This window comes from Zosterops lateralis, assembly GCF_965231275.1.
Source record: "Zosterops lateralis genome assembly, chromosome: Z".
Taxonomy (NCBI): Eukaryota; Metazoa; Chordata; class Aves; order Passeriformes; family Zosteropidae; genus Zosterops; species Zosterops lateralis.
In genome coordinates, this window is record NC_139800.1 from 17,417,562 (window position 1) to 17,444,178 (window position 26,617).

The 26,617-nt window shown below is 40.3% G+C and overlaps 1 protein-coding gene across 10 annotated transcripts; it reads left to right on the forward strand.

Annotated features, from left to right (window-relative positions):
- Positions 1 to 577: 577 nt before the first annotated feature.
- On the forward strand, positions 578 to 25,308 carry DAB2 (DAB adaptor protein 2). Of its 10 annotated transcripts, none has more exons than XM_083883910.1 (15): positions 606 to 803; positions 7,375 to 7,496; positions 12,572 to 12,698; positions 13,886 to 14,025; positions 14,660 to 14,758; positions 15,069 to 15,200; positions 17,159 to 17,242; positions 17,773 to 17,820; positions 18,012 to 18,074; positions 18,886 to 19,515; positions 20,393 to 20,546; positions 21,163 to 21,690; positions 22,138 to 22,229; positions 23,089 to 23,156; positions 23,899 to 25,308. In XM_083883910.1, exons 3-14 carry the CDS (start codon positions 12,605 to 12,607, stop codon positions 23,149 to 23,151), a joined length of 2,127 nt encoding a protein of 708 aa, XP_083740036.1. In that variant the 5' UTR covers positions 606 to 803; positions 7,375 to 7,496; positions 12,572 to 12,604; the 3' UTR covers positions 23,152 to 23,156; positions 23,899 to 25,308. The 10 variants fall into 10 exon arrangements, with proteins under 10 accessions (XP_083740040.1, XP_083740036.1, XP_083740035.1 ...); XM_083883909.1 differs by having other exon boundaries at positions 7,375 to 7,447; XM_083883911.1 differs by having other exon boundaries at positions 637 to 683.
- Positions 25,309 to 26,617: the final 1,309 nt, after the last annotated feature.

A 26,617-nucleotide genomic window follows, 5' to 3' on the forward strand; every position in this document is an offset into this window, starting at 1 on the left:
TCAAATGCATTTAATTAGCAGGAAAGAAAAGAAGTGTTGCTCGCTTTTTTTTTTTTTTTTTTTTTTTTTTTTTTTTTTTTTTTTTTTTTTTTAGGTTGGGTATTGGTGCAGAGCAAAATGCACAGTTTTGAATAGGAAAAAAAAGTGAAGCTAGGTTTACAGCCTTGGAAAAAAATATTCTGCTGCAAGGACAAAAATATGATTTTTTAAAAAATCAGAGGTTCTTTCATACAAGTTGGAAAACAGCTGTACCACTCTGGGAGGGGAAAAGAAACAACAAACCAACATGATAGTTGTTTGAATAAAGATGAGTGAGAAGTACAAAGGTCAGGTCTGGATGTGACCCAGAAACTGAATTGCACTGACCCAATATTTCGGTTCGGCTGGTCACAGGCTCGGGGGGATGGAGGATGGAGAGGGCGGTACAATCTGCGGGTGCCAGACGATTCCATTCCCCAGCAGGGTCACCTGTGTCCCCCACGTCCCTCCCCGCGTGTCCCCCCGAGGGGCGGCCCGGCCCCGGCGCCCTCCGGCTCCCGCAGCAGCGGCGGCTCGCAAGGGGTTAAACTTGTGAGCACCGACACGTTGAGGGGGAGTAGCCAAGACCGAGAAGCAAAAACATCACCGCGCATTCCTGGGTAGTCCTCAGCTGCCAGCATCTGATTAAAACCATATCGCTCGCTGTGAGTGGCTAACTAATCCGAAGGCGAGAGTGCAACCGAATATTTAACCGGGGCCCCGGTCTCAGCCAGGCTACCGGCTGTGGTCACCGGATGATGCGGGCAGCGGCGCGGATCTAGCCCGTAAGCAGCTCTGCCCGGCCGGCGGGGCTCGGCTCTCGCACCGCCGGGGGAGATCGCGGGGGCGATGCGGGGGCGAGGGAGCTGTCACCGGGGGAAGGAGCTTTTTCCGCCCCGACGCGACAGTCGGTGCCCGCGGCGGGTCCGGCCGTGGGGAGGGCGCTGGGGGGGCCGCGGGGGCCGCGCTCAGCCGCAGCCTCGGGCCGGAGGCGCCGCCGGGGCCGCGCTGTGCCGTGCCGTGCCGTGCTGTGCCGTGCTGTGCCGTGCCGGGGGAGGGGGCATGGCCCGTCCCCGTCCCGCGGGGGGCTCGGCGCGCTGCGGGAACCGGGTCCCGGCTGAGATGGGCAGGGGCCGCCCGCATGCCGCCCCGGGCTCCGGAGAGGCGGGAGAGCAAAGCAACATAAACGCGCATTTTCTGGTTTATATGTGGAGAGTAGGGGGTTAAGATCATTAAACAGATTAACTATATAAACACTAAATTTCCTGTTTCCTATAACTAATTAGTTATAATAAATAACTATCGTGAAAGAATCTCTCTAACAGCAGAGATAATGGAAACACACGTTAGGATGCTGTGAAACAGGAGTAGAGTTTTGTTCTGGTTTTGGATGGCGTGCCCTTGCTATTTTTGATGGGGCACTCCTCTGTCTGACAGTGAATTTCTGCATGCTGCTTCGGGCTGGGGTAAGCTGTGGATGTTGATGATGATGTCAGGAATTTGTCTTCTACCTTGACAGAGAAACTGACTTCTCAGGTGATGATGTGTGAGGTCTAATGTCCGTTATATGGTGACACTTAATGTTGGGAGGGTGCCAGTGTTGTGAGCCATAAGAAAAACGCAGGTGTTGCCAACACGGACAGACTTCCTCAGCTGGCCTTCTCTGTAAAGAGCTTTTACCCCTCAAAAATGTTGAGACTGGTTACTCAAATGTGTACTACAAATTCACTGGTAAGGCTGATGATTTTATTATTTTGAGAGTCAGGGATTTTTAAGTCTTCTCTTAATTAAGCTAGTTTGCCTTCAAAGGGTACACTTTTTTTCTTCAGAAGTCTTCTGTAATTTCTATAAACAAGGCTGCCCAAAATTAACTGATCCTGAAAGCATGAAGGCTTGGATTCTATGCTAAAGAATGGCCATAGGTATGCTCTAGGATAGCAACATCTCTGTAAACGGACAAAATTAAAGATGCCGATTCAATTAGAGAAAATGAATTATGAAGGTGTGTGTTCATGTTTCCAGTGAAGATTTGACAGGCAGTGTTAAATTGAAAAGATGCCGTAGTGTCTGATATTGACCTGCTAGGCAATTATAATGCTAGCAGGTCTTTGTGTCAGCTTCCATTAGGACCTTCCTGGAGGCAGGTGAGCTGTAATCCAAAGAAAATCTTTCCAGCTGAGCATCATCTGAGGGAGTCGCCACCACACCTGTTCAAAGAATCACTGCAGTTGCATCTAGCAGTGGCATCCAATATTTCTTGAGGTATAATCAGCTTTTCAAAATTCCCTGCATGGTGTAAGGATGTGGTCAAGTCTGAAGCAGAAGTTTTTATTGATAGTAGGTTTGCATTGGAAGGACAACCAAATGGCAACAAAGGTAAGGAGGATGAAGGTGCTAAATGAGTGTCAGGTGAACCATCACAACAGAGGCTTAATTAGCAGTCATGATTTGGTGCATAGGAAAACTCAGTTTAAAATGGAGTGAATGCCAAGTCCTTCAAGCTTTATGTAGCTGGTATCAGTTTCTTTTTGTGACAGTAAATATGATTGTCTAATCTACCATGAGCCTTCTACAATACTGCTAAGTGTCTCTACACAATCTGTTTTCTCACTGACAAGAGCATTACCTGTTAAACTACCTGCACACTGCAGACCAGTAGCTGCTATGGATATATTTCTTATACTTCTTGCAAGGCCTCTTGACGCTCTAAGAGACACTCTAAGCACTAATCACTCTAGGTGATTATAATGTATGGAAAGGATAGATTTATTTTTTTTATTATTATTTTTTTTTCTCTGAGGGAAAGCAAATAAATGCACTTAATGTCAAGGAATGGTGAACCCAGAGTGGATGCTCAAAAATCAAAGTAGAAAAGCCATAGCTTGAGATATGGTGTAAGAATGCACCAATATATTGTATTTGTTGGGTGTTGCTGCCAAACCTGTTGATTTTTTTTTCTCCTATTGGTGCTCTCCTTTCCTAGTTAAACCTCACACTTTTAGGAAATTTGTGTGACCAGATGGGTTAACACTGGAAATGCTCGTGGAATTTATTCAGCAAGGATAGCAATATGAGACCACTACAGAAGCATGAATTTGCCTATACAAAGCAATAAGTTCCACATCTAGAGAAAGCCAGCTTGATCTAGAAGCAGTGCTGATACAAATCCTGTTTGCTGGCTAGATTCTGTCAAAATAAATGATGAAGCAGCATGAAGGTAACTTGTAATCTGCAAGAATTTTGGAGAAAAACTTTAGATCTTGCATGTAGACTAATGGACCTTTAGTAGAATCAGGATGATACTATTTGGATGGGGGATTGCCAAGAGGTCTTAATGAGCTTCTGCTGTGAAACACGAATACGTATAAGCCACTACTCACTACCTCAGCATGGACCCCATAGTAGTATAACTTGTAGTTATGCTAAAGAGATAAATAGAATAAGGTGTCTAAGGATTGTAACTGAAAAGAAAAACTGTCATTATAAACCTGATTCTGAGACTGTGCCTGGGTTTCAGGGGTCTCAGGGTTATAAAGAACCTGGATGAAGCACAGCATCAGGCCTAGTAAATAAACAAGAAGCACTAGTTTCAATAGGATTACCTTGTTTATACAAGCTGGGTAGTTGAATGCTGAAAAAAGCATCTCCTTCCAGCCAGGTCTTCTCAGCCCTGGCTGATGGAGACACAGATCATTCCAGTCTCCCCTCATCTGAAAGACTATGCCTTGCATATGCTCTGGAGTGCTTGGGGATGAATTGTCTCAGGTGAAGTGCCCTGTAGATCTTTACCCCTAATGATCTATGTGATTTTTAAATTAGTTTTAAAAGTTTTTAATATTGCTTCATATCTGGTGCATGTCCCCTTAAATCTAAAAGCTCAGATATTACAGGGCCAGTTAAGGACAGATTATTGGCCTTGGAGCTGAATTTCCTGCTGTTCATGTTGCATCCTTAAGCAATAAGATGAGGATTATCTCTCTAGCAGAAAAACTAGGTCTAAGAGACGGATAACCGACCTTCACCTTGACAGTCAGAAGACTTTATGACAATGTCAGCTACGAAGTTTTGCCTGTGGCAAACTCTTCAAATCCTAATGCTGATGTGCCATACACCTAATAACTTTAGCCCCATGGCTAAAATACCTATGGATGAAACTTTCCTCTTAGGAGGGGACAAAAGAAGTTGAGAGCACTAAGGATGTCGTTTTAATGTTACAAGCTGTTTTTCTACCTTACAGATCTCTCCTGTGTCCTGTCAGAATACAGTCGTTTGTGCTTTGAGGCAAGGACAAAGGTCACTCTATGAGTAAGGACTAGTTTTCTAGTAGCTTGAATCACAGATCTGTCTGCAAACAATGGCTACCTTGGTTAATGGAAGGTAAACTCTAGATCTGACACCTCTTGTATGCTTTTGAGGGATGGGGGCATCCCTATAATATGCTATCAAGACTATTATAGAGATGGCAATTTAGAGACACCCTGGTCAAGATTGCTTTACAGTCTGGATTTACAAATAGTAGTGTAAACTTCCGCTAATATCTATGAAACACTTTTAGCTGTTCAGTAGGATCTCTACTGTAAGAGCTGTAGTGGAACTTTAAAATTCTGGTTAATGCTTTCTAACCTCTGGTATAGATCTTTCTGTAACACTTTTATAGATTTGAGTCTTGTGTAGTTATTCATTGCCTTTCTCGCTGCATATAGAGGGGAGAGCTAGGGGCCTTGGCAATAACTAATCTTGAAGGAAAGTGTAACACTTCTATTAAGTGATATGTTCCTAATACTAACAAGACTGGAACTGCTGTAGAAGAGCTTACAAAAAGTAGGCTCTGCAAGCAAAATTTTCATCAGTCTTCTCAGAATACATAATGAACATAATCTGCATCTCTTTCAAGAGGCAGGATGGAGTGACTCTTGTGACAGTATCTGCTACAACAATTTGTGTATTGAGAGGCACAGTGTCTGGGGGTAGGTGGAGTGCTCTTCAATTACTGCTGAAATGGATATTTAATGACAGGCTTTTGGCTGCTCATGGAATAACAAGGCTGGGTAAGCAAACTGCAGTATTCAACAACGTGGCCAGGATTACATGGGTTTAGGCAGTGTGAATGCAAGAATAATACAGGAAAATCCTATTTCTCATACAGATGAATTTGTGAACTGGTAGAGAACACAATTTGGAGTAAACTGTGCAAAGCATATGCAATCTCTCTCAGTACAGCTTGCATATCGCCAAACTGCAAAGAAGGATAACTGTGCCAGCAGCAGACAGTTAGTTAACTGTATGCAGCTGACATAACCTATGATAACAGCTTCAATATGTGTCAAGTTCCTGCTCTGAGAAGGAGGGGAGAAAAGCATGGTTGTTGGCAAGAGTTCTTCACTATACTAACAAGCAAGAAGATCAGAACCAGGCCTTCTAGGCAGGAGGGCTTTAGGAGTACAGTTGGAAATGAAGTGTTTGATTTGTTGTTCAGTTCAAATTCAGTTGCATCTGAGTAAACACTAGATGCCTTGAATAACGACTGCTTTGCTTCTATGCTGTTTGGTATATCCAGTGAGTCTCAACAAGGAATATTGATAAAAGGTTGACCTGTAGGCACTGAAGCCATATTGCTTGAGATTACTCATCCCAGGGGCAGGTGATGCTTTCCTTAGCAATAACTACAGCAGACAGCTGAGTTCTGGCTCAGGCGCCACTAATCTATGAGGCTTCAGAACTGGAAACTGGAGAGGGGTATAGAGAAGTGCTCCCTTAGCAGGTTGCAAAACATGCTGTCTTTCTTGAAGGCTATAGGAAGAAAATTCTTGTAGATAATTTAAATATATAATCTAATCAATCTCTGTTTCCAAAATAATAGGTCTCCATAAATTTGGGGTGGACTAGCTAGATACCTGGGCACTACCTGTGGATACTGAAGTTCCTGGCTGAAAAAACAGCTCTATCAAACAATATGACACTGCTAGTTTCCTTCATCTTGCAATCAAGTCTTCAGGGAGCTAGATAGCACTAGCTCATTAAACACTTTTCACTTGTTAATTTATATTATTCCATATGTTCATCAGGTACAACTTATTTAAACTGGTCATTATTTTGCTTGAGCCCACTGCTTTAATCTTCCTGCAAAAGATGTATTATTTCCATGAAAAGTGAAAGGAAAATCCAAAATAGAGTCACTGCTGTGGCTGGTTTGACAAGTAACTAATAATCTTATCAGAAATTATGTGCTTAAAAGCATGATAAAAATTATAAAAAAGATAAAAATAATGATAAAATTATATGAATAATAAATATTAAACGATAGAATGATTAAAAAAGTACCAATCTGATTGCCCTGCTTGCTGTGTGACCTCTTCAGTCCCAGCTGCTAACTTACTGATATTATCTTGGCTGTGATTCAAGTGTGTATGAAACACTTTCGGGAACTAGGTTTGAATTTCCATGCTCTTGCTAGAAACCAAAAGGTTCAGAGGAGACTGATGTGATGAGAACAGGCTGTTCTGTTCAACTGATGAAATAGCAGCTGGCAAGTTGGCTGAACGGTGAGATGTCTGTGTGGTTTCATAGGCATGATTTTGCACTAGCAATGGTACATGCCAACAACATCTGTAGCTGACATGGCTAATTAGTGCACTAAGACCTGTATCTACATGGTAGTTGGTACTAGGGAAGGGAGCAGCACGATGGAGGCAATCCCTGATGTATCTAATGGTGTACTTCTCTCCTACTAAGTAGATGAAGGTCACCCATCCCTGTTTCTCATTAGTGGTTGAATATGGTGAAGATAGCTGGACTATGTTCCACATCCTGCAATATACTGGTTGTATAATAATAACAAGTACTGTTGCAGTTTATTGCAAACTGGAATTCATGTTGACAGAGGAAGTCCTTAGCTTAAATCTGCCTCTCATACCTCAACAAAGTATCAATGCACCTCTTGGGTAAGAAGACAAAACATCAAACAGGGCTTGAAAAGCAAGTTGGGTACAAGAAGTTCCCTAAAGCAAAATCCTGCTATTCTAGAAAAACTTGGTCCAACAGGTAAGTGCCTCGTTTAACTAAAGTCATAATAGCAAACAAAGGATCTCTTGAACACCAAACAAATTTCCACCAATCTACAGCCTAAGCAGGACAGTCCAACAGGATTTTTGAACTGAGTGATGGGTGCATTGGTAATGCAGGCCTTACTGAATTGTAGGAATGACAGTTAGCTGCACTTGCCAGGCAGTGTAGTTTAATATCCTTTTCAGCTGTCTCTCTTACAAGACCAACCATGGGACCATGGGTCATACTCTGCAGTATAAAAGTATGTATTCAGTCATCTTTCTGACAAGTAATACTGCTCTTGCATTCCAGACATGACTAAAACTGGAGGTGAATAGTTCCCAAGCTGTCTGTGAACTTTCTTCTAGAACTTGCCTTCAAGCAGGTACTTGTCATGTAAAAGTGTGAATACATCAGGTATAACCTACTCATAGGTAAGATAATTACTTCTCATGGATATTAGTTGCTGGATATGCTGGTTCATAACAGAATAGTTGGATTGTCTGAATAAAGAAAACAGACTAACCTTAATGCTTGCATCAGAACAAGCATCTGGAATGTTCCATCTAAATCATTGTAATCTCTTGTGTCATGTTACAGAAGGTTTATTCAACTTGAACTCTTTAGACACTGTCAGATACCAGAGCAATGGGTGTTCTAGCAATGAAAGAAAATGTTTAAGATTATATTTTATTTGACTCCTCAGCAGGAGTGATCCTGTTTAAAAAGCAAGTGCCTGATTAGCACTTTTATGGTTTTGATTTATTAATGCATTCCTATAGCTTCTCAAGGCTACTACCTTTGAAGAAGGAACTAAACAGAAAATGTGATAATCAGATGGTGAGTTGTTAGATATAAATGTCAGTCAGCCCTACAGGGGCTCACACAAATGCACTATTATATTCCTGATGTGAGCAGAAGGCTGACAGTCAAGATAATTTACTGACAACAGACTGTCTGGCTTTACAAGTTTGACTCTTGCTAGTCATTGTGTAAATTGCTGTTTAGCCTTCAGTCTGCTTTATTAGCTTGAAAACTAAAGTCTTGAATTCACTAACACAGCCTTTTCACCACCAGAACCTGACTAACCCTTCAAGAACAGTGGGGGAGGAAAGAACCTGCCCCAGAAGCATGTTCAGCAGTTGAACTATTGCTGTGCTTCCTGTTACTACTTCATCCTAACAGGCTATATTTCACTTGGCAGTAAAAGCTCCTCTTGTCCTCTCTCGGCCTTGCGGATTCTAATTCAAGGTTAATATTTACATGCATTAGCTCTTTAAGCTGAATCATGCACTTGTAGGGGCAAAGAAGGAGCACAGGCTGTGAAGAGGACAAAGTATTAGGCTGCTGAGCAGATGTTTAGCTTATCTACCTCTGACTTTTTGGGTGTCCCTAGCCTTTTCTCAGATAATCTCTCGTCAACTTTGAGACTTTTATCTTTCCCTGCTGAGGGGGTGAAAGCCTGTCTGTTAGTGAGGATTCTGTCCAGGCCTTAATTCTATGACCAACTACAGCCATAATGAAGATTTTCAATTCACTTCTGCGCAGGACAAAAATATAATCATTAGGGATATCTATCATGTCACCACCCCTTTCTCAAATAAAAGATATCTGTAAAAGCATCTCTAAGGGAAACTATATGTTACTCAACAAAATTGTCTGGCATGTTCTTCCAAGTCTTGCTAAGAAACAGGTATTTCAGGGATGACTTGTCAACCTGCAGAGAGGGTGTCAGAGAAGACACTAAGAGCACAGTATGCCAGAAGTTATAACACTGGCTTTCCTAAGGTAACTGTGTAGAAATGAAGTATAAGTCTTGAATGGAGAGTAGTCTGGCTTGAGACAGTAGATAGCAAGTTGTGTATATCAAGGACTGGGTGTTGAGGGCCTGACATGGTGTTTGTCTGAGGAGTCATCAGCATCCTTCTGCTCTTCACAGGGTAGTCCCTGAAGGAAAGGAGGAAGATACTGCTGGTAGTCTCTTTACAAGCCCTGTCTGGAGTAAATTGAAAAGTGGGTGAGAAAAATGTGTGATATGTATGGGTGATACAGGCAGAGTTTTGTGTACTTCTCCCAAGGTGGCAGCATCTGAAAATTTTTGTATGTTTTGTATCTGTAGTCTTTGGACTTTTGAAACAGTGCATTTTGCATAATAATGAAGATGGGCCATACAACTGATAAGTGAGTAATTAAAGTGTGGTAATACCAATCAATGGACTCATCTATGTGGACAAGATTGAAACTGCTCTAAACTAAGTGATGACTTAGTTGTTGGGGGAATGATCTTGTTCTTTACTAAGCCAGTATATCTGGAGGCTTGACTGTCCTTTCACCCTTGCATAAAAGCACAAGCATCTCTAACCTTGCCATGCTTGCTGGCTGATTCTTTTGAGATGACCTCAAAATTAAAGTGTAAGAGAACAATCCTAGTCTTGTTGCCTTCCACCTGCAGCTGCAGTAAGGAAATTCTAAGAGCCTGAGTACTGTAAAAGGAAGCCCCCAAGAAACAAATGGAAGATTTTAACTTTAGTTACTTGCATGTTAAGCACATCAGCATTTTCCATTAAGATAACACAAACTCAAGTGTGATGAAGACCTTAGTGAGTTTTAGCTTGAGTGTAAAGCCCAGAATCCATATTTACTTGTGGTTGAGGCTCTTTTATAGTTAGCAGAATAGATTACATGTTTTCCCCCACCCCAGTGAAATTTTAAGGTGAAGGCAGAGACAATTTAGTTCTAGACTATGTGGCTTAACTCAGGTATCAAGAAGTAGTTATTCAAACTGTGAACACATATTAAGGCTGCCTTTGTCTATCATTGCATTATTAGTTTCAATAATTCTGTTGTTTGAGATGATTTTTAAAGACACCAGGATCCAAAGGTATGGTAAATGACCATCATGTGCTGTTAAATCTCACCTGGGAACATGAGTTTTTCCAGATCTCAGGTATGAATAGTTCCTGTAAAGTAGCCAGAAGGTCCTCACAAACCTAAAATTGCATTGCTAACACTAAGAATGAGCTTTTCCACAGTAACACAGGGTATTTGCAAAGGTTCAGCCACACTTATATGCATTCCTGCCCATCTTCCTCCACTGTGGGATTTTTTGCTATCTGGTTCTATTAAAATTAGTGGTCTGATTTCCATACAATGGAGGCAGAGGCCAGTGATGACCAGAGATGCCTTGAATTCAAAGGTGGAAGTTGCACATATAGACCATTTTACAACTGCCAAAGTGAGGTCTTGCTTGTACATATTTGCTCTCTCCTAAGTTATTTCTTTTTTATTGCCTCTAAATCTGTGATGCAAGTTGTATAACACCACAGCTGGGTTTGGCTCTAATAAACAGAGGAAGAAGGATCACTGACAGGCAGTATTCAGTACCTTGAGGTTCTTATTTCTTCTTTCCAGAATGGAGCCAGGCAGAATGTCTTAAAACTTAAACTCAACTTCTTGAGAGCAAGTCTTATTTCTCTCTTCTGGGCCTTTTCCTTCTATTCTGTCAACAGTAGTCTTCAATATGGGAGCGAGTGTTTAACTAATGATCCAACCTTAACTCTCTTTCCTTTGTTATTTCTGTAGGTCTTAAAAAATCTAGGCAGAAGTTCCTTATGCTTATGTATGAAAGCTATTTCCACCCAAAACTATTTATTAGGCAAGCTAGCTTAGCTACTCTGAAAGAAGAATTCGGTTGACTCCATTTTATCTGATTAAAATGTGGATTTCAATAGGTACAATCTGTTTTAAGCACTGCAGCAAGTATTCTGCAAAATCCCTGCAGGCTTAACAGTTTTCCCCTTGACCCTTTGTCAGAATGAACATAACAAGTCACTCTTTCAGTGATAACATTTCTTGAATAACCATGGCTTGCTAAACAAACTCTTCTTCTGACAGCTATTTCTGCTCAGAACCACTTCAAACTTTCCCAGCAACACCTTTGTTCCCTTCCATCAAATGTTCTCTAACTGTGGCCAGATAAGTTGCTTACAGAGGAGAACAGGTATAGCTCACAGTTCTTTCCCATTTGAGCACCTTTATCTCTGTTGATTTATTTGATCAATGCTAAATGCAATTCACCCACCATCTGGTAAGAAGCTAGGTTTAATTTTGCTTAGATTACATAGTTCTCTAAAGGCCTTCCTTCTGGTTAAGTGGAAATTGAGGCTTTCAGGGTGAAATTCTCTCTTCAAGATCTAGGAATTTGTATTCTTCCTGGGTTAAGAGTCAGTTAAAATTTTGTATCCATTATTCAGGGGCAGGCTGGTTGAGTCAGTCTAGTGACTGCTTTACTTAGCAGCAAAGTAGGGGAGGAGGGGAAGGCAGAGTGAGAGCAAAACCCTGAAAGTACATTTCAAGTAATGGGTGAAGCATCAGCTATTACTAATGAGGAATTGGCTATTGAGAATAACAAACTTCTAATGCAAGGGGCTATGCAGTGCTTCAGCACTTGTATCTACACACAAATTGTGTGTCAAATGCTGCATAAAAGGGGTGGCTTGATCTGTAGCAGCTTGCCTGGAAGTAGGGGCAATTGGAAGAGAGCTCAATCATGTAGTTACCTAAACAATTTCTTTGCTTCATTTATTATCCTAAAATTCAATGGACTAACTGCAGCTATTGCAATATCCCAGACAGAAGTTTAATAGAATGGCTTCTGTAGTAGATGTGGATATCCAGGTCTTTCTGGCTTAATAACTCTATAAAGCTGCTCTGAGTACTTCTGTTTTGTAAGAGTGAATGCTTCAGCCATATTGGAGCAAAACTTTATGACTGTAAATTATTTTTTATATTTGTAGCTCAGAGGCAAGAGGGTTGCATGGCATAGAGATAAGTCTTAAAAGTTCATAGGTTTTTTGTCAATTTGCAGGATTTTTGAAAATATCAAGGTTACTTGATTACTGTTAAGACAAGTGTGTGTGGGGTTGGCTTAAAGCTCTGTTGTGTTTTTACTGGAACAGTCTGCAGCTTGCGGAAATTATTTGGTTTTATCTGTTGGGTGGTATAACCTCTTTTGCTGGTTATAGAAACATTGATAATATCTACTGGCATCTTTTGAGTGTTTTGGTGTCATCCTCATGGGTGTTTGGAGCAGATCTTAGCAAATGTTTCTTGCTTTCTCTCCTATGCTACTTTAGAGGTGCAGTTGGCAGTGCTGAACGAGAAAAGACCAAAACACCTGAGGTTGTATAACTAGCCTTAAAAGGTAAAGAAAGCTAAAGACTGACGGGCTAAAAGATGTTGGTGCAAGTGCAGCCCATTGATGTAGATCAGTGTGCTCTACTGCTTAGGTATTACTGAGGCAAGGGTTCATCACCTCCTGGCTGTAACTTCATGCTCTGTGTAGTCTGACTTTGAGTCAGACTTGCCATATTATCAACCTTACACTTTCAGACTTTGTCAGGCATTGGTGCTCAGTGGAACTCAGATGGACTAACAGCTCTAATAAGAACATTTCTTCTTCAAGGTAAAATATTATGTCTGTCTTCTAACTGTTGTTTGGATTTTTAAGCCTACAGTGAACATAACTGGCCACAATTCCGTCATGTCTACTGAAGCTGAAACTACTGCTACCAACAGCCAGCCTGAACAACAGGCTCCACCAAAGGCACAATCGTCAAAGAAAGAAAAAAAGAAAGGTAAGAAATGCTTACCACTTGAATCCTTCTCTAGTCTGTGTCCTTAATCTTCTGCATTTGCCTAAACTAAGATCACCTTCTCACTACTGCTGAAATAACTGAGTTTTCCAGCTGACCAGAAGAATGAGTAAACATGCCAGTATAATAAACTTAACCATAAGGTAAGCTTTTGTTTTTAAAAGCTTTTTTACTAGCCTTAAGTTCTAAACTTGTCTGTTCCACTGTTAAGTTGTTTGCTGAACCTGAGAAGCAAGCAAGAGCCCAGAGAAGTGAGAGCCTCCTGAGGAGGTGACCAGACCCTGCACCATCATGGTAGCAGTTAGTCTGAACTAACCTGAGTCCTCCCCACCCTCCAGAAAGGAAATTTGTGCTAGATACAAATTCTAGTCCAGGGAAGCTAGAAAAATCATTCCATGAGAATTATTGTATATCAGATAATAGATTTTTTGATAGATTAGGTCATGTAAATATAATTACCTAATATAAAAATACCCAGGTATACACTTCAGTTATGTTGAGCATGCAGAGAAGAAAAGCAAGCAGTTCTTACTAGCAGGAACAGTAGAAATAACAAATTAGTTAAAATCCCAAATGCTTAGAAGGATGAGAGTACCAGGACTCATTGTAGAAATGATGGTGCTGTATCAGGTTCTAGCATAGGCACTGGGAGATTATTTTTTGTACAGCAAGAAGAGATCTGCCTGCATCAGAACATGGGGACAACAGCTAAAGGCCTTACTGAATACCCTGTATGGCCATGGGAAGTACCATTTCTGCATGGTGTCTTCTCTTAGCACCTATATCTACCTTTCTGTTGCTTATCCAGATTTTATTCTTTTACATGACAAACAATTGCTCCAAAGCCCCCAGGCATTAATAATGGGCTCCACTCTGAACTGAGGCTATGTTCTGCAATAGTATTGTGACCTTAAAGGAGTCTTGCAGTTCACATGGATTGTTAGTCAACTGTACTCAAGACACAGTTTTAACATGTACTTGGCACATACATATATGGTGTATATTTTTTAAAGACCACAAATCTCTACATATCCATTTATATCATTAAAAAAAAAACCAAAAAGCAATGGAAAGAAAGAAGAAAAAAAAAAGCCCACACCCAACTTGCCCAAATGTAAAAATAACCTCAAAAAACAAACAGACCCACCAAGACTTTTCTCTCTCTCCAGGGCCAGAAAAAACACATGAATCCCTATTGGCTAGATTCAAAGGTGATGGCATAAAATACAAGGCTAAGCTGATTGGCATAGATGATGTTCCCGAGGCAAGAGGAGACAAAATGAGTCAGGATTCAATGATGAAGCTGAAGGTAAGGGCTTGATCTGTCGCACAAGGAACGATCTCTGGTTAGCCTTCAAAAAGCAGATCAAATAGCCACTTTGGCAAAACTTCAAACACAGCTGAATGGTAACGTAGTTACTAACAGCGCATCTAGGTGGATGTTGCTTCCTAAACTGTAACCTCTAGCTCAAAGAGCGTTTCTCTGAAAGTCTGAGAAACGTTCCTTTTAAGTCGGTAGGCATCCAGTATGAATGCTGGCAGTACAAATTTCATCACAAATGATGAGCCTGGTTTTGGAGGGGAAGGGGGGATTGCTGTGCAATTTAACACTGACCTCAAAGCATAAGTTGGCATCCTGTGTCAATGGCGACACTGTTCCTGCTGAGACTATTTTTTGATTTGTTTGTGTCTCTCAAAGACCATTACTTCTCTAGTGCAGAACATCCATATTCCTTCAATCAGATTGGAAAAGCAGGTAAAGCTGCTGTTACTGCAGCAGTTTTGTGGACTGAAATCTGTTTCAAAGCTCTAAAACATTTACAGAGGAAACAGTCTAGATCTGTGGTATCACTTTAAGCCTAAGCAGTAATATGTTATAAAAAAAAAGTTAAAGCTAAATCCAACAGAGGTTTCACCAATACTTTGGGATTCATTCTCTTTAGGGAATGGCAGCAGCAGCCCGTTCCCAGGGTCAACACAAACAGAAGATCTGGGTAAACATCTCCCTCTCTGGCATCAAGATAATAGATGAAAAAACTGGGGTAAGATATAACTTATTTTCTTAATGTGATTCTTAAAGCTAGTGAGGCACCTGGAAGTTAGACTAATATGAATCAGATTCCTATTTGGGCACTATACCCCATTTCCATATATAAAAATTCACTTGTGAAATGTTTGTAATGCTGAAGACTCCTGTCAGAAGCTGCATCCTATTGTGGTTAGTCAAAAGCTGATAAATCTGAAGTTTGGAGTGAAGACTTTTTAACAGTCTCAATCCTTTTAACTGCAGAGAATAGCAGCTATTATGTTTCCAGAAATTTAAACCAATAGGGTTTTTTTCCCCAATTCCAGGTTATAGAGCATGAGCATCCAGTAAACAAAATCTCCTTTATTGCTCGAGATGTAACAGACAATCGTGCCTTTGGCTATATTTGTGGAGGAGAAGGCCAGCACCAATTTTTTGCCGTAAAAACAGCCCAACAGGTATGAATCAGACACTTTCTTTCATGTCTTATGGATAATGCTGTTGTGTAAACATTTAACATGTGATAAGGGTCTATGTTTTGCTGGTAATCCTAGAAATTTCCTTTGGGGAACACCAGCATGCATGGATAGATTTTACTGAAAGAAAAATAGGAATTTACTGTGTTGCCAGTGGCTTCTGTGTTGTACAGTTTCTTTGTAGTCCAGAATAAGAGCACCCAAGTAGTCTTGGTTACTATGATTAACAACGCTTAACTTGTCTATGTACCATGTCTATGTACTCTCATTAGGGAGATGAACAGAGCCATTAGCACAGGCTTCCCACTGTGAAAGTACTAATTCTTAAGTAAAATAACTGGAGCTTTGCTCTGAATTAACAGGAATATAGAACTACATTAGTCTAGTTCATGTGAGGCTTTGCCTTGTGCAGCAGGGAAATCACTTATTCAATTGCAACAATGATTCTGGGGTCTGTAAATGGCAGGTCTGGTTCTCCTAGGACCACCTAACCCTAACCTGTTGGGAGGTTTTCTGATCCTTCTGTGGTGAGTTCCTCACATGCAGAAATCCTGTGTGCAAGGTTAATCTCTCCGAGGGGAATCGGTACATAAACCATACTGGAAAAAGCTACTTAAAAATAACACTAGGAATTATGCAGCTTCATATAGTTAGGTATTTTTTATTTATCAGCTTGTCTTTATAATGATTGTATAATAGTTATTATGATGACTTGATGAGCCCAGACTTCAAAGCTAGAAATTTTTTACCCATTCCTGCCCGCTCTCCTTGAGAACTTGTTGGCAGCTCTGGACCCACTACAGGTGGGACTGAGAAGCTACTTGTTGTAGCACATTACATACTTCAGTAACAGCTGTAAGTCCTTCTTCTAAGTCTGTTTTATTATTTGTCAGCATTCTGGCCAATAATTGTATTGATTTCAATGGAATTGTAGATTAAGCACAAAAGCCTTTTGTATGTACTCTGGAGTCTATTCCTTCATTTCACCATGAGGTGCTGCTTGCCAGCCTCTAAGCTCAGCCAGGCCTTAGGACAGCTTTTGACTTGCTGCTGGGTGCTTTTGTCATAAACTTGTCTACCTCAGAAGCAAAGACTTCTGCTGCTCTATTCTGCTGCAGCTGTACTCCTTGTTCAAGTTGATAATTCTTGAAATAGCTCTTCCTGCAGCTGCATGTTCTAAACCCCTTGATTAGGAGAAGATGGTGCTCAGGTGTAAACAGTGAGATCTATTCAAAGGACTCTCTGCTTGTGCCAATGGTAGTGGCTGAAGATGGGGACATGTCCTACTCTAGGCATTGACAACCTGCTGACACATGTGCTCCAAAGCAGGGTAGTTGGACTCACCACCATCTCAACAACATTCTTGTTAATGGATGTGGCAGGGCATGCAGAGCCTTTCTATTCTTTCTATACTGTCATCATGTCATAGATCCCATTTAAAGCTGGTGTATGCTTTAGACATTTGATAATTTTACCTTATGCTTGCCTTGCTCATTTGCTATTTGTATATTGTTTAAAATAAAAATAATATTATATACAGAAGCTTTCTCCATGTTCAATACTAGAGCAAATAGACAAATGCAAAATGTTCTACCTCTCAGGACACTACCAGAAGGCTTGGATAAATTTTGCACTTCTAGGACTTGCCATGCACTTAAGAAGTATTGCCAACAGCTTTTTAGCAAAAACATAGGAGGTCAGCACAACATAGGAGGTACAGCCACTTTTGTAGAGTTGTAGAGTTAACAACAGTTCTACACTGCTTTCTGCATATACAGATTCTTGTACGAAGACTAAACAGGTCTTTAAACTCTTGTTTTTCCTGTTATCTGAATCTAAGTATTAGACCATTCAGGGAAGTTTGGTTTGTTGCACAGATTGCAACAGTAGAAGTCCAGGTAAAAAATAGTACATGACCTAAAATCTACATTCTTTTCCAGGCTGAGCCTCTGGTTTCTGATCTTAAGGACCTCTTCCAACTAATTTATAATATGAAGAAGAAGGAAGAAGAAGAAAAGAAAAAGGTGAGTAAAATGATAGAAACTGCATGACTCAGCATAAAGCTTGTTTCAGTTTTGGCTGAGTTTTGGGCTCTTCTAAGACTTGATATTAAGCTCTGCCTAAATCCAAAAACAGTGGAAGCTATTGGTTGGCAGTTGTGCCAGCTGTCTGACTGCCTAGGTCTAAGAAGTTCCTCCAAAGTGAGAGACTTTTGATATCTACATGATGTTTAGGTATTAAAAGTCTTCTTTTTTCTTTAGAGTGAAGAAGCAAGTCAGACTGAGGTAGGTCACTCCCACTCAGCATCTCTTGATTAGGTATGCTGCTGTGCCACATCTAACCTTGACTTCCTTTATCCTGTCAGCATTATGAAGGCAATGTCAGATGCCCAATTACATTGAAATGGAAGTGAAAGGGGCCTGTGGAGCTAATACTGAGTAGTGATCTCTCTCATGCTGCCCTTCTGCATCATTTCCTTTTAAAAGCATTCCCCTTGTTTAAGGCAAATTTTGAAATTCCAATTATTTCTGACGCTGTTATCCATCTATTACAGAATGGTGGCGAAGAACTGCCTGCTGATCAAGCTGAAAAAATGAAACTGGTCGGTTAAATTTTAAAACTTTGATGCTATCACAGAATTTGTAACTGACTGTATCCACATTGTGAGGGAAATGCAGTGTTTATAGACACAGTGTTTACTGCAGATTTTACAGTAAATCTGCATGATGCTTGATTCTTTTTCTTGTGAGAGCTCTAACAGATACCAATTCTTTCAATATTTCTGCCTTCAAGGGAGTTGACCAGATGGACTTGTTTGGGGATATGTCAACACCCCCTGATATGAGCAGTCCCACAGTAAGTAGAGTCTAGCTTACTTCCCCTGGGTTTTTCTTTGAAAGCAAATTTAGTCCTAATAATAAGTACTGATTTTACTAAGACATCTGCCTAGCAATCATCACTGTACTAGTAGGCTAGGGCTATAGAAGTATCCACTTAAACACTAGATATCACTCTAGTACTTAATTCTACTAATGTCATTTCAGTAGCTCTAGCTCAAAATTTGGCCTAATTGCACAAAAGTGTGCATAAACCTCATCATAGCTCAGTATGACCCCAAAAATCCTATTGCTTTAAATCTGGCACTATAAGCCACCATTATAAGCATGATGCAGTTTGCACGGTCAACCCAGCCAGTGAACCAGCTCTTACCCTTATACTGCATGCTTGGTGGAGAATTAATATGTTCCCTTCCACTGGCAAACAGCTGTTCAGCATTATTCTGAAACTGAGACTGCAACTTGAAGTCCTACTAAGGCAGTGTGATTTCACAACTTGTCAAAACTAAGGATGAAAACTCAAACAGGAGTCTTTAACTCAAGTGAAAGTCTAGGTGTCATTAGTTTGTTCTTACTCTACAGTCACTAAATTGAAGAACAAGAATCTGATATTTAACTATGGGATCTGAAAACTGATGTTTCAGTACTGGGTTTCGGAAATCAAATAGCTGTAATTTGGCTAGAGACAGCAGTATTTGCCTGTATGATTTTGAATATTTACTGGTATAATGTATTGGATTCCATCTTTTGCAACTATTTTCCTTGAGCTTTTTCACTGTGCAGCAAAATCTATGTATAACTAACTTCATTTTTCTCTCTGAAAAAAATAGGAAGCTAAAGAGATTCTGTTAGTGGATTTTAATTCTGAAATTGAGACCAAACAAACCTTTGCAAAAGAGGATCTCTTCTTGAATGGCATCACAGCCTCTCTTCCACAACCAAATGCACAGACACCCTTCTTGCCTGAGAGTTCTTTCTCTACCAATCTCAGCTTCTTTCCTACACCTAATCCAGACCCTTTCAGTGATGATCCTTTCACGCAGCCAAACCAATCTGCACCACCTTCATTTGATTCTCTAAAATCTGATCAGAAGAAAAGTCTGAGTACCTTGACATCAGCAGGCAATGGTGCTTCAAATGGTGATATTGACTACTTTGATAAACAGTTTGACCAGATTTCTAATAGAACTGGCAAACAAGAAGCACTAACATGCCTCTGGCCACTTGAGAGTAAGTCACCTGCAGCAAGAATTCCCAATGTGATACCAGAAAGAGAACGGAATGGCTTTCTTGAAGTCCCAACAAACCTGTTTGTGGAAGGTGCTTCCAAAGGAACATCTCTGCAGAATGGAGTAAAACTGGATTCTGAAAGCAATACCCAATTCATGGCACATGAGCCTATAACAATTAACCCACCACCACAGAGTACCAAGCCAGGAAGAGGAAGGAGATCTGTCAAGGTGAATAAACAGTGTTCAAGTAATTTATGGTGATATGCATGATTTTACTTGGAGAAGCCGGGGAAGGAAGCTTTTCTTTCTTATTACTGTATAATTGGCTACCTAGCTTCACAACACATCTACTGCCTGCTCTGCTCTCACTAATCTCTCTGCAGCCATGGTACCTTCTAATATCTATGAATGCTTTGTGGTCACTAAATTTAGCTATGGTCACTAAATTCTATACTCTCTTCTTTAATGCTGCCATACTCCTGTAAAGGTCTGGTAAGTATGCTGCTATGCATATTAACACTTGATATAATGCCAGAATCTGTTATAATAGCAGTATAACCTTTTATGATAGCAGTATGCCCATCAACCTAGGGTTTCATAACAATAAGATACTAGTAGAAGCTTACCAAAACCCTTGTGGTTTCTCTGTATTTGCCTACTGAAGGGAATTTCAATGACTTGCCTGATTAAGTACAGGGGGGCTCTGGATCAGCTTCATTTGTTTTGTACTCAAATTATGCAAAACTCTGCTGGCCTTGCCACAACCACAGGGGTTTTTGCAGACTAAGCAGTAGTGTTTAAAAGCAGTAGTTTTTAAAGTAGGGTGCAGAGGGAAGATCACTTGTAGCAAATAACTCAGCCATTTTAAGTCCTGCTCTTCAGCAACTGACTTGAGACTACTGCATATTTTATCTGTTTAATGCCATATATCTCCATAGGCATGAACAAAACGGTGATGTTTGAAACTCTTATACTCTAAATGATACATCAAAACTCCCTCCTCTGCTTTAGATGACAAAGTCTTCTACCTCTGGACTAGGGAGCCCTAATCATGCTAGCATGTGTTCTGCCGTGGCATCTCACTGTTTTTTTAAATTCTTTCTAGACTGCATCAGATGATTTATTCAGCTCAGACTTCTTTGTGCCATCTACAGAGAGCCTTGGCTTGAGCTCAGGGACACAGGCAGGAGCTCTTCCAACTAGTTCACTGGACCTCTTCAAAACAAGTTCTACCACAGCATCTCCATTGGCTGGTCTAGGTTAGTTTACAAAAGTGAAGGTCTTGTTCCACCCCATGCTAACACCAAAACATGGATTCTAGTTTTCCTTTACTTCTCGTGTAGTGCTGTACCCTTTAATCCATGTGCTGTTTGCCCTAAACTATTAAGCTCTGTGAATAGAGGGCTAAACTCTGCATCCTTAACTGAATCAAGATTAAAGCAATCAACTGCTTTAACTTTGGCAGCAGATTTCTGCTGCAGGTATACAAGGCTTAAGTGAGCCAAGCACAACTTGTGAGGTCATGGTAACATTGCTGCACAGTGTCTTAATAATCATGTAAACAGAAGTAACTATATGGCAAACCCACCTGTCACTTCTGTGCCAGAACTATGTTCCTCCTTCCCTTACAACCTCAATTTTGTCCTTGCAGCACTGAAATGCAGCAAAGTAAAATTTTGTAAAAAGTAAAAGTAAAAAAGTAAACCCTTTCTTCCAACCCTTTTCCCCCAAATGGTTTGATTTGTAAGTGGAAACCAAGAGATTTTTGCAAACAGTACATGAAAATATTTTGCTGATACCCTTTACGGAATTGATATGCTTCTGCTTGTGGTCTTCAGACGACTGAAGTGCTGTGTAACAACAATCTCTCCCCAGGTGGCTTGCCAGTAACTTCATCACCATGGGCCCCACAAACAGTTTCCTTCACTCAGGCTGCATCAGTCTTTCATGGGTCTATGATGCCTGCTCAGCCTCCAGGATTTACTCAACCACTCACCTTTGGTACTCAAGCAGTGCAAGGCTGGAACCAATCTTCCTCTTTTGGTGCCACACCCACTCAGTCTTCTGGTCTCTGGTCACAGCCAGCACAAGTTCCACCTAGTTCTTGGGCACAGCCAACCAGTGCTGTAAATCCCTTCCAGAGCAGTGTGTTCACATCTCCAACACTACCAGCTCAGACAGCCTCGGCACTGCCCTCCATGTCAACAACAGCTAGCCCGCCTCAGCTGCCACCCAGAACTACAGTTCAGAAGGAGCTGTCCAAGAAAGAGAGTGATGCATTCATTGCTCTGGATCCACTTGGGGATAAAGAAATGAAGGATGTCAAGGAAATGTTCAAAGACTTCCAGCTGACAAAGCCGCCTGCAGTACCAGCAAGGAGAGGAGAACAGCAAAGTCTTTCAGGTGCTTCTGGAGTTTTCAGCAGTTACTTTAATAGTAAAGTAGGCATTTCTAAAGATAGCACAGATCATGATGAAATGGGAGCTAGCAAGCTGTCTGCCAAAATTACTTTGGAGTTAATGGTTGCTGAAATAGAGGGTTGAAGGGCTGTCTCAGCTAATAAATTGAAGACTTGATCAGCGGCAGTAGCTGAACACTGACACCTAGTGCCTAAATGACTTGACTAGAACGAGATAAACCTAAGTCTGTACAACTTTAGAATTTCTATCTGATTTAATCTTAGTGAGAGACAACCAGGAGTTAATTTTGTGGCTCAAAGTCACTCCAAGAACTTCTGTGTAATTTTTTTTTGTGTTTATAATTAGACGAGCTGTGGTGTTTGCTATACAGGCAGATCTGAGTTCTTATTAAATCTGTCAAGTGATTACAGCAGTATGTCTCTCATTTTAGAACCACCAAAGCCTGTTCCTCGACAAAGTGCACTGCCAGCTGATGGCCTGTTTGAAAGTCAAGATAAAACAGACCCTTTCAGTGCCTCATCTGTAAGTATTAAAAACCCAACAAAAACAAACAAAAAACCAACAAAACAAAAACCAAATTACAAACAAAAAACCCCTGAATACCGAAACCCCCAAATGACACCACCACAAAAAAACCCCATCAAAACCCCTTTTTTCTCCTTAATAACTGTGGTGCCTCTGTTTGAGCACTAGTTTAATTCTGGCTTTAGAGGCCGTACAGCAAAAACCCTTTGCATCTTTGGGGCTAATATGTAATCTAGCAGAGGGTGTCTTTTGCAAGAAGGTTAACAAAGCATTTTTCCATTTGACTTGGCTCCACAACCAGTGTCCCAAGGTACAAAGTTCTGTAGCATTGGGATCCTTTACAAAAGAGTATCAAATAATGTAGCTGCAGAAATACTCCACTTTGGTTATATATAAACTTCTTTAGAGCAGACTGAGCAGTGTGAGTTGTGAAGCTCTCTGCCTGAACAAACTAGAGGTTCCATGTTCAGGACTCTGTCGAGGAGAAAGTGGCTTCACTAGATCACTCCATTTGGGACAGAGCACTAGAAACTCCCAGTGAAAATTCTGGACCAATTCTAGAATGCTGACTTAGACTTCTAGCATTTGACTAAAAGATACCATGATTCCACAGGCTCCAAAGGAGTATTCAGTAGCATACATGATTTTCTGAAAAATACCTTGCCTTGGGCTAGCATAACTGCCAACACAGCTTAAAGCCCCTTTCTTCTCTTGAAGCAGCACAATAAATATGTGTTTAGTAGGAGCTCTGAAGTATTCTTTCCAGGTATTTGAACAAGAAATAGCTAATAGAGCCATGCAGTGTAAATCTGGTGAAAACTGACAATCCACTAACAACTTATCTCTCTTTCCTTAGAAGGAATCTCAGAATACACCTTCTGGTCCTTTTGGTGATCAATTTGGCAACCCATTTGCATAGATCAGGTAAGCCTTCCACTAATAAGCTAACCCACTTCCTCTGAAATTTGCTGAGGAAATGTTCAGTAAAGAGATTAAAAACTGCAGTAGCTTAACACTAATGCTCTCTGAAATATGGCAAACAGTGCTTGGAAGAATTTCTGCTAGAGTACCTTTAGCAGACTTGTATGTAGCTATACTCTGTCTAAGCCTAGACAGCCTCAGTTTCTTAGAAATAAAGACTTTATTCTTCCACAGACTTAAATCCCAAGCCCACAATAGATTTAGATTTCCTTTCCTTGAGGAAAATTAATGACTAAATATTTTTTTCAGAACTCAGAGGGGCTGATTTTAATACCTTCATATATCTGTAGGAGAACATTAGCATAGAGTGCTCTGTATACAACAAACAGCTTTCTGAAATTTAATCGCCTCAACAATTGCAGTTTTGGACTCTGGGTAAATTGGAATAAAATAAGAATAAGTCTATTGGACTCTTACTCTGATTTTAATCAAAAGCTGTTACAAGCGCTTTTGTTGCTAAAAACTTACGTAATTTGAAATGTCATAACATTAATTGAAGAGCATGATCTACTGATCCAAAAAATCTTCTGCCATAACTTTCAGCCTTCCCCTGAAATACTGTCTAGCTTCTGATAGAAGACAAGTGTTGGTATTTATTGCTTTAGTTTTGTTCTCAGTGGCTCTGTTTTAGCAATAAAGAACAACTGATAACCATCCTAACACTAATTCCTTTCCATCATATTAGGTGTAACCAGAAAAGGACAAATGGAATAACTGGACCTCTTCTCAACGTGATTTTTCTACATGTTTCACTTTGCTGTCTGCTATTCTTGCTGTTGTTTCATGATGTCTGCAATCTAAAATATATCCAGCTGGATTGAAGCATGGACCCTCAAAGAACATGCTGTGAAGATGATAATTCAGGGCAAAGCAAATGGGGATATTGACTCACGCTGAAAACCCAAATTCAAACTGGTGGATGTTACCTTTACTTTAGTTCTTTGCACTCCTCTACAGAGAGGTTGACAGCACTGAGTAATGTCTTGTACCACCATTTCCCTTTACATAGCACTTACTGTCCCAAAATAGAGGAACTTAGTGTACCTAGGGGAGAGGTGTTGTCTTTACATGGGGGTGGTGAATTGGTAGCTAAAACTCCACACCTTAAACAACTAGGTCAGTTGCCCATTATGACTGCAGCAGCCAGTTGTAAAGTTAAGTGGATGCTACTCAGTTCTAATTGGTGACTGGACAGATGACTTGGTCTCTTAGCCATAAAAATGTAACTATGTGTAGAGGGAAATAATCTAATATTAGTCTATTTAACTAAAAGTAAAACTATCACTCCACCATAAATGTGTCATTAAGGGACTGCGGGGTCTGTAACAGCACTGCTGAAGCCCTGAGTACTAGAGGCCTACACTGTAAGCTGAAAAACTTCTTGCAGAACTTTTAGGTAGTTGTGGACACTAACCATTGTCTTGGTGCTAATATGGCAGTTTTCAGGGAGGGAAATCTACTAGGTTTACTTTTCTGTTAGGGTGGCTTGGGAAACAAGTGAAACAAGCTGGTAGGATTCTTGCTTATATCTCAGTGAATCCCTGATGTGCTCAGTTTGAGTTGTCACGTGGTGTAGTGGGATACGCTTCCAGCATGCTGGAAAACAAACAGCAGAACGGCTTCACTCCATGCCTAGTCTCCTTGTGAACAGATGCACCACTTCTGTGCCATGAATGTGAGATAGTACTCTATCTCTTGGAAAATGTGCCTTTTCTGGAGAGACTCTTTACTAACAGGTTTTTGAAACAGTTACAACTGCCTGTAACAGCTACATTCTTGGCCAGTGGTGATGACTGATGTGTCAGAAGTTTTTCTGTTAATGTTGCTAAACTGGAGAGCTAAGAAAGTCAACTTGAATACAGCCTTAGTACCCAATTCAGCCAGTCATGCAATTAGTCTTGTATACAAACTTCTCTTGCACTTTCTGTAATGAAAAAAAAAAAAAATTTAAAAAAATCATGAATTTAAGTATTTGTCTCAAACTGAAAATGTAGAAACTTATTGATGTTACACTGTTATATAAAACTGTAGTATCTGTTACTTAATGCCATTAAAAAGAAGCAACTCTTCATACCAAATGAACATCAGTGTGGCTGTTAATTCTGTCCTCTGTAACTCAGTCTTGTGGTCTAGTTGACATTAGAAGTTCAAAGCCTGCCAAGAATCATTCCTCACAGGTTCTGTAGCTGTCTGACGGCAAAGCTTCTTTCTGTAACTTCTTACATTGGGCCTGTTCAACAAATGCTGTGCTATATTAAAAAAATAAAATCTCCAACTGATTTAGTAAAAACTGTCACTAGAACTTAGTCCCTTTGGCTACTCAGCCTGAGTTTGTTGCTGCTAAAGATGCTTTCTTGCTTCTTTCTGCAGGAACATTGGAGCTGAGTACTTAAATTGCATTGCACTCAGAAGTTTCAATAATTCAGCCTATGTATTCCAGCTCTGCAGGAGACCTAAACTGATACTGGGAAATCTCAGTTCTCATGTTCAGAAGAAATTATTTAATTCCTTTAACAGAGATAGTTGAAAAATAATAAATCCATTAGTAAGCTGCTGTTTTAAACTATTTGGCTTATTTCTAATATTGTTTGATTGTTCAGGGGTTAAAAACAGCTCCTTGCAGGGGATTTTTTATCCATCTTGAAATAGAGATCTTAAGGGGGATTACAGAATCACAATGGGGCTTTTTTGGTTGGTTTGGTTTTGTGGGGAGGGGGTTGTTTGTATTTTAGGGGGTTGTTTGCCTTGCTGGTTTTTGTTTTGTTTTTTTCCTTTTTATCTTCTTGACTGCATGGCAACATATAATTTAGTATTGAAACTAAAAGGACAGTTGACTGCCTTATGCCAATTGACTGCCTGAATGAAGGAATATGTTTACCAGAATTTGAGTTAAGGATTTAAATCACTCCTGTTGAGATTTTGCAATGCCCAGCAGGATGCTCATTTAGAGCAGGTCCTCCTACAAGCTGGCTGAAGATGCTTCCTTCCTTTCAAAGCTAGCTAACTTTGAATAGGTGTTTACTCTGAGTCTCTGTCTTAAAGACCTATGATAGCAGTTTTGATGAAAGAACACAATAGTACAAGGGTCTGGGTCTTGCATTCTTGCCTAATAAATGAGTTTATTGTGACTAGACTTATCAAGCTGGACTGAGGCTACAGCAGATGAAATTTTTTTTAAATTAAATAATCTGAATCAAGGCTTGAGCAGGGGGGAAATTTGCCTGCCTTATTTTACATACTTCCCTCACCCTGCCACAAAAAGCAGGAAACAGAAAAAATAAAACTACATTTTTATTTTTTTTTCCAATTATGGTAATAATTCATGATAATTTGGAATACGTCTACCCTATATCATTATTTTAAGACTGTATCCAGATATATAATTCTCAACAGCAGGTTATTTA